Source organism: Vanellus vanellus, assembly GCF_965231255.1.
Source record: "Vanellus vanellus genome assembly, chromosome: 2".
Classification (NCBI taxonomy): Eukaryota; Metazoa; Chordata; class Aves; order Charadriiformes; family Charadriidae; genus Vanellus; species Vanellus vanellus.
The window spans coordinates 108,441,060-108,457,493 of NC_138906.1; the positions used below are offsets into that span (position 1 = coordinate 108,441,060).

The window sequence follows — 16,434 nt, forward strand, 5'->3', positions numbered from 1 at the left end:
GGCCATGTAAAAATCTATTTTGATTTGTATACAGGATCATTTATTATTTTTTAAAATTGTTTTTATGGAGGAGTATTAATCCTCAGAAAGTGATTGTTTTCTTAAAAGTTATTGCTTTTTTTGGGAGGGGTGTTTCTCCTTGCCCACCCTCCCTTAGCCCCTAAAAGGGGAATTACCTTGTCTAATTTGCTAAGTTAGTACGTGGATTTTTTTAATTTGTGAAATTTTTGTTTGTTGGTTCTTTGTTTTAGGGTTATGCTGACACAAAAGATACGCTAGGTAACTGTATCCTCAATTTGAGTGAAACAACCTCTGACAAAGGAGAGGGTATTCTCCCTAGAACTACTAGACTACGGGCTGCTTTGCGTCTTCTTTTCTCAAAGAAGCAGTTGTAAGTAATCCCCTGCAGTTTTTCAGTATGTTTTCTAGTGTTGATAACAAAAACGGCTACTCTAAAAAAGCCAATTGGTTATTATGCAATGTGTTGATTTGAAAGGTAGATTAATCAGTACAACTAATGAATTTTTAACTATGCAGCTAAAGTTTTCCAGTATGAGGACTTTATATATTTATTTTAATTGTCTACTCCTTTAGAGTTCGTTCTATGGCACTTAAACATTTAACATTCCATCTTTTGAATGAAGAAGGGGCAAACCTGAAACGTCCGCATCTGCACGGTAGTGTGCTTTCCAACGTTTCAAACTTATTTATTATAGAAAGAGCTATTGAGCTAAAATTGGATAATAAAACAGAGTCAGTATTTAAGGTAAGTAAACTCTGTCTAAATGTTCTGTCATTGATCAATTCTTCTACCTGCCCAGTCACTGAAGTTACCACTTTTTGAAGGTTGCAATATTTCATATAAATTGGCTAGCTTCATAAAAATAAATCCATTGATATATTCTTTCCATGTGAACTTAAACAGTAGATTTTATGCTACCATATGCAAAAATAAGAAAAGAATTCCTTCTTTCTCCTGTGTTTTTTTTCTTTCTGCATACAAGTTAACAGCAAGACTTAATTTGAGTACAAAGAGCACAGGCCTGCTCTGTTTACAACAATTTCATTGTGCATGGGTAGAATCTGATTTTTCTCACATAGAGCTTCACCTCCCCAATCAGCTTTTACTAAAACAGGCACAAATAATTTTTAATCTGAAATAGTCTAAAACAGATTACAGATTTATGCCTGTTTTCTAATATTGCTGCTTTTGCAAAGTGAAAAACAAATCACCTATGTGAAAACTTGTATCTCTTCTGGTTTTTTTTACCATCTCCCCTACATTCTCCTTCCTTCTTTACTTTCAACACTTTCAGATTAACAGTATGTTAAACAAATGCTAAGATGCTTGCTCTCTGAAAAGAAAAAAAATAAATATTCTGACCACTTATTGTACGCTTGATTTATACGCTTCCTCTACATCCTTCAAAAAGTTAGTTATTCCTTTCTTATTACGTGCATGTGGAATCTAATAAAATACATTATAATAAGGAATTCGGATTTTTTTTTATTTTCTACTCTCTGTTAAGAAATTTGGCTGGTTACCTTGTTTCATAATAGACTACTGGATGTCAATCTAATATAGTTTTACTTTTAGGGAGAAACTGTTGAAAAGCTGTATGACATCTTGACTTCTGAAGCTGTTGACCTAGTTTTACGGAAGTCTGCAGCTGAGCAGCTAGTTATCATTTTAGAAGGTAAAATTTTTCAGAAAATTTGTGTTCATGTGCTGATCACTGTAAGACCTTGAAGTTTTGCTAGGTTTTCTGTATATTTCTACTAAGGGTACTCTTTGCAATTTTTATCTGTATTATGGGACCAGAATTTTAACAGTATTGTGGATAATCTACCAATTAAAATAAAAAAAAAAGTAGTTGTTGTTACTCTCAAGAATAAGAAATAGTGGTCTTATTATTTGAAAAAAACAGCTCCCTTGGGTAATAGAGGAGTAAGCTGAAGAGATTTTTTTCTGCTTTTCCTTTTTAACATTTTTCAATTTGTTGATCTGTCTCAGAACTAATGGTGCTTCAAATTTTTTGCTATTGCTAACTCAGATACTTAGTCTTGAGAGAAGGAGGTGATGATCAATATCAAATATATATTTGGTGGTGGTGTTTTTTAATTAGGAAGGTTAATTCTTCTTACACAGGCTAGCTAAAGGGATTTTATACTTGGTGAAGAATTTCTTCTATTATTCTGAACCTCTTCCTGCATTTTGAGTTAACCTAAGTAGTAAGCGCGGTTGAAGTGGATTGAAATGTCATTTGTGTGCATGAGGGTTCGGTAAACTCAAGCTAAGCTTCCGTGATTATACCCTCTTTCAATATCAAGAGGCAGACTCCAGGTGGCATTTCATCCAATATCACAGAATCACAGAATCACAGAATTATCAGAGTTGGAAGGGACCTCTAGAGATCATCTAGTCCAACTCCCGTGCCAAAGCAGGATTGCCTAGAGCACATTACTCAGGACTGCATCCAGGCGGGCCTTGAAAATCTCCAGGGAAGGGGACTCCACAACCTCCCTGGGCAGCCTGTTCCAGTGCTCTGTCACCCTCACCGTAAATAACTGTTTCCGTGTATTTGAACGGAACTTCCTGTGTTCTAAATTGTGCCCATTGCCCCTCGTCCTGTCACTTGGAACCAATGAAAAGAGCCTGGCTCCATCCTTCTTCAACTCACCCTTTAGATACTTGTACGCCATAATAAGGTCTCCCCTCAGCCTTCTCTTCTCCAGGCTAAAGAGTCCCAGCTCTCTCAGCCTTTCCTCATAAGGGAGGTGCTCCAAGCCCTTAATCATCTTAGTTGCCCTTCGCTGGACTCGCTCCAGCAGTTCCCTGTCCCTCTTGAACATATGTTTGCAGGGAAAGCGTTCCTCCTTTTACTCTTTATCATCAGTCACTTACATCATAAATTTCCATCACAGGTGGTTTTTTATACTTGTGTTGCTCACATGGGGAAAAATTATTAATTCTGGTAAAGAAGATCTGATTGAATTAAGATGCGAGTAAGCAATCTTGCATAGAGCATTATTCGACAGTGAACAGTCATATCTGTAGAGTTTTGAACATAGATGTTTGTACTCTACCTACTCAAACTGATTCAAGTATGTTTTCTTCAAGGAACTCAAATCCTAATGATAGAACTTAAGTTTTTCACCATGGGAAGGTGATGTCTTAGATAATATTAAAATTAAAATTTTTTTATCAGAAAAAAATGATCACAAAAATGAGGGAATTGCAGAGGACCTCTGGAGATCATCTAATCCAACCCCCTGCTAAAGCAGGTTCACCTACAGCAGGTTGCACAGGATTGCATCTGGGTGGGTTTTGAATATCTCCAGAGAAGGAGACTGCACAACCTCTCCTGGGAGCCTGGTCCAGTGCTCTATCACCCTCAAAGTAAATAAGTTTTTCCTTTTGTTCAGATGGAACTTCCTGTGTTCCAGCTTGTGCCCATTGCCCCTTGTCCTGTTGATGTGCACCACTGGAAAGAGTCTGGCCCCATCCTCTTGACACCCACCAATTAGATATTAATAAGCATTGATGAGATCCCCTCTCAGTCTTCTCTTCTCCAGGCTAAACAGACCCAGGTCTCTCAGACTTTCCTCATAAGAGATGCTTCTGTCCCTTGATCATCTTTGCAGCCCTCTGCTGGACTTTCTCCAGTAATTCCTTGTCCTTCTTGAACTGGGGAGCCCAGAACTGGACATGGTACTCCAGATTTGGCCTCACCAGGGCGGGGGGGGGTGGGGTGAGGGGGGATGACTTCCCTCAACCTGCTGGCCACACACTCTTTAATGCATTGCGGGATACCATTGGACACCTTGGCCACAAGAGCACATTGCTGGCTCGTGGTCATCCCGTTGTCCACCAGGACTCCCAGGTCCTTCTCTGCAGAGCTGCTTTCCAGCAGGTCAACCCCAAACCTGTACTGGTGCATGGGGTTATTCCTCCCTGGGTGCAGGACCTTACACTTGCCCTTGTTGAAATTCATTAGGTTCCTCTCTGCCCAACTCTCCAGCCTGTCCAGGTCTTGATGAAACACAGCCTGCTGGTGTGTCAGCCACTCCTCCCAGTTTTGTGTCATCAGCAAACTTGCTGAAGGTACACTCTGTCGCCTCATCCAGGTTGTTGATGAATATGTTGAACAAGACTGGACCCATTACTGACCCCTGGGGAATACCACTAGCTACTGGCCTCCAACTAGATTCTGTGCCCTGGTCACAAGCCTCTGAGCTCTGCCATTCAGTCAGTCTCAATCCACCTCACTGTCCACTCATCTAAGCCACACTTCCTAAGCTTACCTGGGAAAATGTTATGGGAGACAATGTCAAAAGACTTGCAAAAGTCAAGGTAGACAACATCCACTGCCCTCCCCTGATCTCCCCAGCCAGTCGTTCCATCATAGAAGGCTATCAGATTGGTCAAACATAATTTCCCCTTGGTGAATTCATGTTGGCCACTCTAGATAGCCTTCTTTTCCTCCGCATGCCTAGAGATGATATCCAGATTGAGCTGTTCCATCACCTTTCCAGGGATGGAGGTGAGGCTGGCTGACCTGTAGTTTCCTGGGTCCTCCTTCTTGCCCTTTTTGAATTCTGGCATTACATTGGCTTTCATCCAGTCCTCAGGCACCTCTCCTGTTCTCCATGACCGTTCAATGATGATAGAGAGTGGGTTCACAATAACACCTGCCAGCTCCCTCAAAACTTGTGGGTGCATCCCATTGGGGCCCAGGGATTTGTGGGTATCACGTTTGCCTAAATGATCTCTAACCCTATCCTCCTCAACCAAAGGAAAGTCTTCCTTTCTCCAGACTTCTCTTACCCCCAAGATTCCTGGGGGCCAGCTTTAGCAGTAAAGACTAAAGCAAAGAAGTCGTTCAGTAACTCCGTCTTCTCTGCATCCTCTGTCAACAGGGAACCCACCTCATTCAGCAGTGGGCCCGTGTTTTCCCTAGTCGTCTTTTGCTACTGATGTACTTGAAGAAGCCCTTCTTGTTGTCCTTGACATCCCTTGCCAGATTTAATTCCAAGTGGGCCTTAGCCTTCCTAGTTGTATCCCTGCATACTCTTGACAACCTTCCTATATTCCTCCCAAGTGCCTGGTCTCTTTTTCCACGTTCTGTAAACTTCCTTCTGTTTAAGTTTTTCCAGAAGCTCCTTGCTCATCCATGCAGGTCTCCTGCCTCCTTTGCTTGATTTCTTACCCCTAGTGATGCACTGATGTTGAGCTTGGAGGAAGTGGTGCTTGAATATTAACCAGCTCTCTTGGACCCCCCTTCTTTCTGGAGCCCTAACCCATGGGATTCCTCCAAGTAGGTCTTTGAAGAGGCCAAAGTCATCTCTCCTGAAGTCCAGGGTTGTGATTCTACTTTATTGCCCAATGTCTGATTTGTCACGTAAAATACATTCAGTTATGGCTGCCAAAGTTTTTGTATGTCAAAAGATAATATGAAACATACCATAGGAGGAAATTGTAAAGGAAAAAATGTAGCTTTATCAGGACAAATTTCATATGAAGGATCACTTTATAATTATTTAAAAAAAAACAAACCCAAAACCAAACCAACCAACCCTAATGACAGCTTTTGTTTTTGTTGAATATTCTTAAACCAGATGCTCTGAAGGATGAAATCAGTGGAACATACTCTTGTGGTGACTGGGTATTTGTAAATGCTGTTTTTAGTTCCATATTAAGCTGTTGAAGACTTCTTAAATATTACAAGTGAAATCCTTGTTTGATTGAAGTTGAGTTTGCACTGGGGGTCACTGTAATTGTGGAACATAACGTTCTTATGGGAAATTATGTAAGATATTTAAGAGTCTGCTGTTCAAGAGGCTACTATAGTCAGATAACAAGGCTTGTGGAGGCTTGGCTTTGGAGAGCTAGAGCTGTACTTGTTCTGTTGATTGGCAATTTTGGAAACTTGTTCTCAACATCTAGGGTTTGTGATCTTGCAGAAAGACATTTAATATTAAATTGGTGCAGAACCAGTGATTCTTACTATCTTTCGTTTTTCCTACAGAAACCAAAATGCATGGCATTGTGAAAAAGTTGGGTGTGATAGAAAAGATTTTGGCTTACCTTGATGAATGTATACATGTGGATGGAAAGGTAAAACTATTGTAACAAGTTCTTCTGCAGGCATTGAACCGCATGACAGCAGTAGAATTTGCCTTTTTCTGCACTTATAATGCTAATCTTTGTGCATTAATTCTGCACAAAATACAAATGTTTAGTAACAGTCATAATTGCAATATGTATTTTGTTTATTATATTTTTGATAATGCTAAGATTCTCGTAATGAAAGAAGATTGGTTTGCCTGCCTATGAGAATAGTTAGCCAAAGAACTAATTATGTTTGGTGTGGTTCATAAATATACCAGAAGTTCCCTGAAGGCTTCTCAGTAGAGACCAAAAAAATAATTTTTAATGACCATAAAACCCAAAAATGTTGTATATCATAGTCTCAAAACTTAAGTCCTAAAGCAAATTACAATTAAAAATGAGATGTTATTGTAAATGGAAATGTACGTGTCAGATTGAGTTTCAGGTATAAGTAATTTTCTGACCAATAGAAGATCACCTTACCATGGAGGGTGTCAGGAGATAATATCACATTTAGAGTTAAGTGTATATTTGTTGTAGATGACCAACCTTTGCATTTTTATAGTATGTCTAATCTGATGCTTGAATTTTTCTGAAATTCAGTATTTGAAATCATTTTATGCAAGCTTATTTAGGCTATAAGTTGCTCAGCATCACTTCGCTGGATAAACTTTTTGCATATTTTTTAGTTTACTGGCATAGTATCGTTATAGCAGTCCAACAGTCCAAACCTTGAGTTATTATAAGAAACCATAAGAATTTTTATCTAGTAATGACATCTTTCCCAAAAATGTACAAGAGGAAGGAACTGCTTGATATTTAGTGGAATTCCTCTTATTTGTCAAACTAATGAAAATTACTTTCTTTGTTAATAATGGTAATATTTTTTTCCAGATTATCAGTATCTAAGATTGTCTAGTTCAGTTTATGATAGCTTGAATATGACTAGTTTTGTAAACCACTGAAACCTAGTTGGAGAAATTGAAATATTGAGTTCTTCAGGTTTTTTTACTGAAGTGGTTTTTAATGTCAGTTTTTTATTACCTTACCTTTTTTAGAGATACAGAGTAATGCAACTATTGTTTTGTTTTGGATAGTGAGTAGATATTAGTATAACTACTTTATAATACAGAAATATAAGCATGGGAAATATATTGCCTTAAGGAGATCCTTCGTAGCCAGGTAAGAGTCTAGGATAAACTTTAAAATAATGTTTCTAGTCCTTTTTATAAACTTTAATTTAATTCAGGAAGGCAACAACTCTCTAGGGGCTGTGACACCTTTCTTTTGCAGCTATAGCTTGTGGAATGTAGGATCTTTATACTAAACAGGATGTTCAAACTTTACGTGATGAAAGTTGCAGAGTTTTTTAGAGGAGAAATCTAAAATTGCACATGTTGAACAATGAATGATTTAGATCAAGTCAGCAGGAGCGTGTAAGCCAACAGCTGTATATGAAATTCCACTTACTCAAGTGCTAGCATTCAGAAACTTGTTTGCCAGGTCTGTGTTGGCAGAAGTTTTGGATCCCAAATGCTCTGCTCTGTACAATAACTAAAAAGGTTCCTCTGCAAAATAACTAAGCGGTCTTACTCCTGTCTCTTGAACACAACCAGTAGATGTCCCATCCTTAGCTCCCTCAAACTCTGACAGTTCAAACTACTTCCCAAGAAAATGAGCTATCCACCAGAAGAGCAAATAAATGAAGTAGGAGCACTGCTTACCTCTGTTTGATAGAGCTTAGTCTAAACACAAAGTAGTGCTAGTTTCATTAGGTGAAAGACAAACCATGTAGGTTTGATTAAATAAGTCATTAGGACACTATTCAGAGGGAATATAGCCCAGATTCTGGTTCTCCCCTCAAATGATTTTTTACTCCATCATAAAATCAATGGAAAAGAAAAACAAACAAAAAGCAGCAAAAAAACCTTGCATGTTCTTAGAAAAGTGGCTACCAGGAAAAGGATAAAGGACGTAGTAGATTGAAAAAGCACTGTTTAAATAAGGCTTTATATACAGCTGTGTAAAAGACTCTTTCTGTACTAAATAAGCAGGGCTTTTATTTATGCAGTATTAAGCTAAACTATATTTGGTGATGCAGTTTACAAAATAAAATTTAAAGGCAGAACAAGCAAAGTAATGGTGCTGTGAAAGACAAGACATACTGTCTTCTCACTCTTAGGAGCAGTGGCTTTGGTCATATTTTTGGCCATTCACTGATACTTTTAGCAAGCTGCTTTCCCTTCTTAGGTTTCCTAGTCTGAAAGATTGGGATCCAGAAAATGAATATGATACCATAAGCTATTTGCATTTTTTAAAAAAATTAGTAAGCTTCTATGGTTGTAAATATTTGGTGTTTTTTGGAAATCCTTCAGCTCACATATATACTTCTTAAAATATTTATTTTGGAAGCAAAGGTTATAATTTTGTTGTGACATCAGAGACCAATAAAATGACCATCAATTACTAATAAAATAAAACCAGAAGTGAATAAATATTTTCTAATGAATATGCAGTTATTGTCTGGATGAGATGTGCTTGTCTAAGAAAGTTCTAGGTTCTTCCAGTATAGATGATGAAATGTAGCGCTTCATAGCATAACAATTTGTATTAAGCAACTCATAATAGATTATCCCGATTATAATCTATATTTATTTTTTTCTTTGTTCCTGCAGCTTATGGAATCCATAGCGTTACCATGTCTAACACTGTTACGCAAAATTGTATATGCTGATCCAGTTGTTCGTCTGTCCCTAGCACAGCAATCATCTTTACTGCTTTTGCTATTCAGAGGTAAAGTTTCTATTTTGTCTTTAATACACGCGTGGAAAGAAATTGTGTGAAATGGAGTTAGACGTTTAATCAAATGCCTTCTTAAGAATCTTGGATCGCTTCAGGTCTCTAATATTTAAAAGATAAATTATTGTGTGCTAGTGTTACCCATGTTGTGGTATCTGTTGAAGATGTTGGCAAAATGTGGAAATCAGTCATATTTAACCAGTGTCCTTCTATGCATTATTAAATGTCAGTGTTTTCCTAACACCTTTTTAAATATTTTTATTTTATTCAGTTTCCCTCATATTCCAAGATGATCGTGCTGTTTTAACTGAAACGACAATATTGCTTTGTCTTCTGTTGTTTGATGAAGTAGCAAGAACAGAAATGTGGTATGGAAAAACAGCTATTTAATGGCATATTCTCTAGTCAAAATTTAAGGTTTTAATGAAAATAAGTTTATATGTAACCAAACAAACTATGGCCCAAACTTTTATATATCCAAAATTGCATATTTGTAGGCCAAACAAATTGTGTCAATATTTAGGTTGCATGCTGTATAGGTCCACATGGCATAATTTTGCAGTATAAATACTTTGTACATCGGTGTTAACTTTAAGTTTACTTCAATTTTCAAAAAACCCTGATTGGAAACTATACAAATCAAATACTTACCTATAGGCGTGGTTTTTAAAACTTAATTAGAATTATCCTGTTTACTTTGGCTTTTAAATGTACCAATTTTCCTTAAAACAACAGACCTTACCTTATGATATTTATTATTTGAAATTTGGATATAGTTCAGATAAAACACGTTTTTAGAATTCACACACATGAAGTATACTCAAAAGAATTATAATTCATGTTTTTTCTTTAAGAGAAAAAAGGAAACAAGCATGTGATTTGGTATGTTATCTTTAATTTCATTTTAATATACAGAAGATCTGCAACAAGTATTCTGTATGTGTGTGAGCTAAGAGCTATCTTAATATTGCATAATCACGAAGAAACATTTATTAATACAAATTATTCATTAGTGGGTTACAAAAGAGCTAGCTAAAAATACAGCTATATCTGAATAATAAAGAAATAATAAGTTGTAGCATTAGTAGAGAATCAGAACTTAAAATAGGGAGTAATAGCTGTAACTTAATTTCTTGCAGGGCTGATGGCACAAACATTAATGATACTGGCCTACCTGACTTCAGTTTACCTGTTGCTGTTGTTAGAAGGTATGTGTGGGTGGTTTGTTTTTGGCTTGGTGGTTTTTCTTGTTTTTTTGTTTGGTTTGGTTGTGTTGTTGTTGGTTTTGGTTTTTGCTTTTGTTTTTTTTTACAGTTAACTTTGCTTCTTTTCATTTGCTGTCCTTCTTAAAGTATGGAGGTAGGAGAATTAAGGGAAAGAGTTGATGTTAAATCCAACGTTGTCTGCATTTTTAAACATGGAGGTTTTTTCTCCAAGTCTTTGTTCTCTGAAAAAGAGTTTCAAAAACTTTATTCGCAAATATAAAAACTTGTTCTTGCTCTAGTAGAACATTTAGTTAAAAAAAACCAAACAACAAAACAAACAAACACTTTTTTTTTTTTTTTTTTTTTTTTTTTTTTAGGTATCATCTCCCAGTCAAGATCACTGCTCATCATGTAGTTAGCCCTAATACTGTTGTGGTGCCATTGTCTTCTGAGTGCTTGACTATGAAACCTGTGTCAGATATGCTTAAGATGGCTTGGAACCTGTCGTGGTACCATGGGATTGAAAACCTATTGCAACTGATAAATTATGAGAAGGAAGCAGAAATGTGAGCCATTTTAGCTTGATTTTAAATCCCAATGTATTTCAATTACATTAGTGTTTCATTAAGTTTAAATAGGTTTTCGACTCAAACAGTAGTTCAGGTTTTTACTGGTTTGACAATGCTGTCTTTTTAATCGTAAAGGATTATATCCCAAGAGGCTGTAGATATGTTGTCACAGCTAATGTTTTACCTAAATAGCATTTATACATGAAGTCTAGAGCTTGATCCAACTTTTATTGATGGTCAGACTCATTTAAAACAATTTTAAATGGACTCTGTGGCTGTTTTTCTTGTAGACATTGTGGTTTTTTTAGGGAGCTGTCTTTTTTTCCCCCTTTAGAGTTGCATGACTTACTTTTTCTTTTCTCTTTATTTCCTTGGGGATTTAAATTTCAAGTAATTATTCTTTTTAATGGTAATACTAAGAATTATGGTAGATAACGAAGAAAATGCCCTTTACATCCTTTGGTTAGCTCTTGATTAAGCATAATTTTTCTCTTTGAGACTATTTTATATACAGAACTCAATATCTTAGAAGGTTCGTGTTTTAACAGTACTGAAATGCTTGTATCTGTAGTTCTGTCCATCTTAACATATTTTCAGTTCTTGCTTGCATCCTTTAAGGGGTCCTACAAATTTTATTAGTAAACAGTGTGGTTCTGAGCCATTCAAAACTTTGCGGTTGTTGATTTGATAAATCATTTTCATTTTAAGTTCCCTCATGCAAAAACAATGCAAAGTCTTAGGAAGAAAATAGGAAAATATTATAGTCCAAGTGGCCAACATTTACAATAGCATGGAGGAAGAGTTCATTGCAAACAATGTGAATAGCACCTTTCAAGTAACTTTTTGAGAGGTGCCATTTTTCCAAAGAAGCCAAACAGCTCAGGATTTAAATGGGGTGGGGTTGTTTGTTATTGTTGTTGGGTTTTGGGTTTCTTTTTGGACGAGGCAGGGGAGGGGGAAGGAGGAGAAATGATTGGTTAAGAAAAATTTTTAAAGCAATTTATGTTTTGTCTTCTTTTGTCTTTGAACCAGGAAGTGAGGAGTCAACACTCACTGAAATAGTTTGTAAAGATGCTGGCTGTTAATAATTTTTCTCTTATACCTTTTCAGATTTTTAGACTCACTAAAGCTATCCTCGGAAGACATTCTTATACTCAAAATAACTCACATAAAATGCGGACTGCAGGATTGTCTCAATTCAATCATTCATGCAGTATCCCACAGGGATGTCAGGGCTGCTCTCACTAGGCTCAGTTTTTACATTCTGAATGACAGACTTGCATTAAAATGCAATTCTGGGTCTTGTGGAACGACTTTGAAGAGCTTTGTTTGGCAAAAAGCAATAAACAGGTAAGCGTACTGACTATGGAAATCCATTAAAGATTATGATGCTTAAATTGTAAATGTCTTAGTTTTCATATTTTTAAATCTATGTAATTGATTGTCCGTGCACCTCTGATTCTGATTTATATAAGTTGTTCCCTCTGCTGGAGGGACAACACAGCAGGGCATAAGCAATCCAGGGTGTTCCTGGAGAGCTTCAGTGACAAATTCCTGATACAGGTGATAGTAGCCAGCAGGTAGAGGTGCTCTACTGGACCTCATGCTCATAAACAAGCAAGGGCTCATTACGGATGTGAAGGCCTAATGCAGCTTTGTCTGTAGTGACCATGAGGTGGTAGAGTTCAGGATCCTGAGAGGAGGGAGGAGGGCAGAAAATAAGATCACAGCACTGGATTTCAGGGGAGAAAACTTTGACTTCTTTAAAGATCTCATTGTTAGTGTCTGATGACATCAGGCCCTGTGGGAAAGAAAGGCCTAAGAAAGCTGGTTAATATTCAGTGATCACTGTCTCCAAGCTCAAGAGCGATCCGTGCCATTGAACTGGAAGTCAAGCAAAAATGTCAGGAAGCCTGCATGGATGAACAAGGAGCTACTGGCAAAATTCAAACATAAAAAGGAAGTCTACAGAGGGTGGAAGTAGGAACAGGTAACTTGGGGAGAATACAGAGACATTGCGTGACCGTGCAGAGGCGCAATTATGCAAGCTGAAAGCCCACCTGGAATTTAATCTGTGAGAGATGTCAAAGGTGACAAGAAGGGCTTCTTTAAGTACATTGGTGACAAAAGGAAGGCTAGGGGAAAAGTGAGCTTGCTGCTGAATGGGGCAGGGGCCCCAGTGACACAGGACATGGAAAAGACTGAGGTCCTGCATGCCTTCTTTACCTCAGTCTTTACTAGCAAGACCAGCCTTCAGGAATCCCAGGTCCCAGAGACCAGGGGGAAAGTTTGGAGCAAGGAGGACATATTGTGGAAGAGGATCAGGTTAGGGAATACATAAGCAAACTGGACATACATAAGTCCATGGGCCCTGATGGGATGCACCCGTGAGCGTATCCTGGCTGGTGTAATTTTATGTTGACTTTGATCAGTCAAGGTGATCGGGAGAGGTGGCTGAGAATGGGAGGAAACCAAATGTTGCTCTTATCTTCAAGAAGTGCAGGAAGGAGGACCCAGGGAACTACAGGCCAGTCAGCCTCACCACAATCCCTGGGAAGGTGATGGAGCAGCCAATCTTGGAAACCATTTCCATTCACATGAATGACAGGAAACTCAGCAGGAGTAGTCTGTATGGATTCACCAAGGGGAAGTCGTGCTTGACCAGCCTGTTGATACTTTTTTATGATTAAATGACTGGCTTGGTAGATGGGGGTAGAGCAGTGGATATGGTATACTCTGGCTTCAGGAAGACTTTTTGACAGTGTCTCTCATAAGATCCTTGTAGACAAGCTGACGAGGTATGGGCTGGATGAGTAGACGGGTGGTAAACTGGCTGAATGGCCAGGCCCAGAGGGTGGTGATCCAGTTGGAAGGCAGTAACTAGCAATATGCCCCAAGGTTCAAAATTGCGTCCAATCCTGTTCATCATCTTCATTAATAATTGGGATCATGGGGCAAAATGGACCCTCAGAAATTGTGCTTACGTTACAAAACTGGGAGGAGTGGCTGATATGCCAGATAGTTGTGCTGCCATCCAGAGGGAGGCAGGTGATCCTTCCTCTCCACTCAGTACTGGTGAGGCCACACCTGGAGTGCTGTGTCCAGTTCTGGGCTCCCTGTGACAAGGGAGATGTGGGCACACTGGAGAGAGTCTAGCAAAGCACCACTAAGATGATGAAAGACTTGAGCATCTTTCCTATGAGGAAAAGCTGAGAGAGCTGGGACTGGTTAGTCTGGAGAAGAGAAGGCTCAGGGGGTGGATCTTATCAATGTGTGCAAGTTCCTGAAGAGAGGGTATAAAGAAGATGAAGCCTTGGAAGCTTGAAGCTCTTGGAAGGTGCCCAGTGACAGGACCAGAGACAAGGGGCACACACTGAAACACGGGAGGTTCTCCCTGGACATCAGGAAACACTTTATTGTGAAGGTGACCAAGCACTGGCAGAGGTTGCCGCAGGAGGTTGTGGTGTCTTCATCCTTGGAGATATTCAAAAGCCACCTGAACATGGTCCTGAGCAACTGACTCCAGGTGTCCCTGCATGAGCAGGGGAGGTTGGACCAAGGGACATCCAGAGGTCTCTTCCAACCTCAACGATTGCGTGATTCTGTAATTTATATATACAAAACCGGCAAAAAATAACAATCCTGCATTTAAAATAACGATTATTTAAAATTCATAGGTAGGCTTTACTGTTATTATTAATCGCTACTATTTAATAACTAATTACCTTTTTCCTTTCCTGTCTGTGGCCCTGTTCAGATTTTTCTAACTTTTACTATATGCAATTCCACGTTTACTATGTATAAATACACTTTTAATGTATATAACAATTTTATAATGTAACAATACACAATAAATATATAATAGTATATAAGTATAATAATTTAATATAGTCAATATTTTATGTAAACTTATTTAAATATATGTAATTTAATAGATATGATCTATAACTTAATATAATTCCATTTTTGCTATATGTATTTGCAGGTGACTTCAGTCCTGTTAGACTGAGATCTTAAAGTCTCTTTTAATGTGCTACAGGTGTGACAGTAAATATCTTTCTTTGCATTACAGGTTTCTGCAAGTGCTTCCAGCTTCTGTGGAGGATGAGAAGCTTTTAGTAGATGTCTTAAGATTTTTGAACAAATTGTTTAAAGAGCAGAGATCAAGTTTGGAGTCAGACCATCTAAAGTGGATCCTGAAATCATTGCTTAAAAATGTAAGAATATACCTAAGAAGTTGGCTGTAGACTGTAAGAAATGATACAACTCTGAACTGGTTGGCTAGTTTGCTTCTGTTGAGTTCCTCAAGGAAAATGACTTCTCTAAACAAAAGCAGGAAATAGCAGATCTTATGCTATTAATGTCTCCTACTTTGTGGTCAGTGCTATGGTTTTAGTGTTTGGGGAAGTTAACTTTGAACAAGAGTAAATTTCCTTCTTTCCTTTGCTTGTTATACAAATTTTTTCTCTAAACTCAAATATTGTATTTGCCAAAAGCAAACATCTACTTGTGTGTGCCTTGCTCTGCCGTAGTTAATTATGGTAATATGGTCATACAGAGCCATATAACTATAGTTAGCTATGCATAGCTCTATGCAGAGCTCTATATGTACATGTAACTATATATACTTACATGATACGGTTAACTATGGAACTATACATACATATGTGTGTACATACATATACAGCTGTATAACGTATGCTTAGCTACATAACTACATATGTATTATCCATGTAACTTAAAAGATGAGGTTCCATACAGGTGTGTTGGAACCTTCTGTTTGGCAAAGACATACAAATGAACATTATCTGTCTTGCATTAAGAACAAGAATTGAAAGTTAAGACAGAAATTTTTGCTTTTGGTGTGTCTGTCATTTCAGTTTTGATTTTAAATGTTTTTAACATGTCCAGGTAAAATATTTTGATAAGCACGAGGAAGTTTTTATATGAGCATACAGTTCAGTTGCTGTAGTTAAAATGCATGTATAATATTGAAAGAATGTACTTTTTTTCTTTTCAGTTTTTCTAGACTCTTGTGCTTTCTATTTGAGAGATTTGTTCTATCCAGTACTGTTCATTTAAGATGTGTAAAATTGGAAAGTATAAAAACAAATAGGAAATGGACATCATAAAGCAGTATAAAACAACTTTTATTTTATATTTGTAAAAATATAATAATTGAGTCTTGCTGTATAAAAAAAATAGTTACAAGCCAAAGATAAGAGTGATGGCTGCAGTTTTACAAGTCTGCAAAGTACTCTTCACAAAGCAAGGACATACTGCCCACATGCAAGATCTTTACAAGGGATATCGTATGTTAAGTACAGTCTGCATGCACTTGCATTTTTCCATTTTAAAATATAATCTAAACATTTAGGAAAAAAATGCTAGTAGACTTCATTTCAATTACTTACAGAATTCAGGTACTTGAATTTATATGGCTAACTAGGTATCCTATAGAATTTTGTAAGTATAGCCCATTCAATATATTAATAGAAAATCTTTATATAAAATAATTTTAAGCCTTTCAAGCAACTGAGACATGCAAGATACATCTTGAACTGGTATTTCTACTATGTCTTTTTCTGGTTTTGTGATCTACTTTTTTTTAATGCAGGTTGTTGCTGTATATAACTTCAATTTTTCTTTCATACTTCAAAATACACTATATCATGGCTTAACGCCAGGGGATTTTAAAGGCCTTAACAGTAGATTCTTTTATGATGTTTAGTAGATTCAAGTTATTCAT

The 16,434-nt window shown here is 37.4% G+C and overlaps 1 protein-coding gene across 1 annotated transcript in view; it reads left to right on the top strand.

The window, feature by feature from the left end:
* The window catches only part of RTTN (rotatin), a gene marked incomplete at its 5' end in the record, with an annotated part of 96,930 nt that overhangs the window by 33,115 nt on the left and 47,381 nt on the right, over positions 1-16,434 (top strand). Inside the window, 10 exons of the mRNA XM_082479876.1 lie at positions 252-391; positions 595-766; positions 1,598-1,697; positions 6,030-6,118; positions 8,788-8,905; positions 9,183-9,279; positions 10,051-10,119; positions 10,494-10,682; positions 11,796-12,035; positions 14,758-14,902. Coding sequence (XP_082336002.1) covers positions 252-391; positions 595-766; positions 1,598-1,697; positions 6,030-6,118; positions 8,788-8,905; positions 9,183-9,279; positions 10,051-10,119; positions 10,494-10,682; positions 11,796-12,035; positions 14,758-14,902 — 1,359 coding nt within the window. The remainder of the gene's footprint in view (positions 1-251; positions 392-594; positions 767-1,597; positions 1,698-6,029; positions 6,119-8,787; positions 8,906-9,182; positions 9,280-10,050; positions 10,120-10,493; positions 10,683-11,795; positions 12,036-14,757; positions 14,903-16,434) is intronic.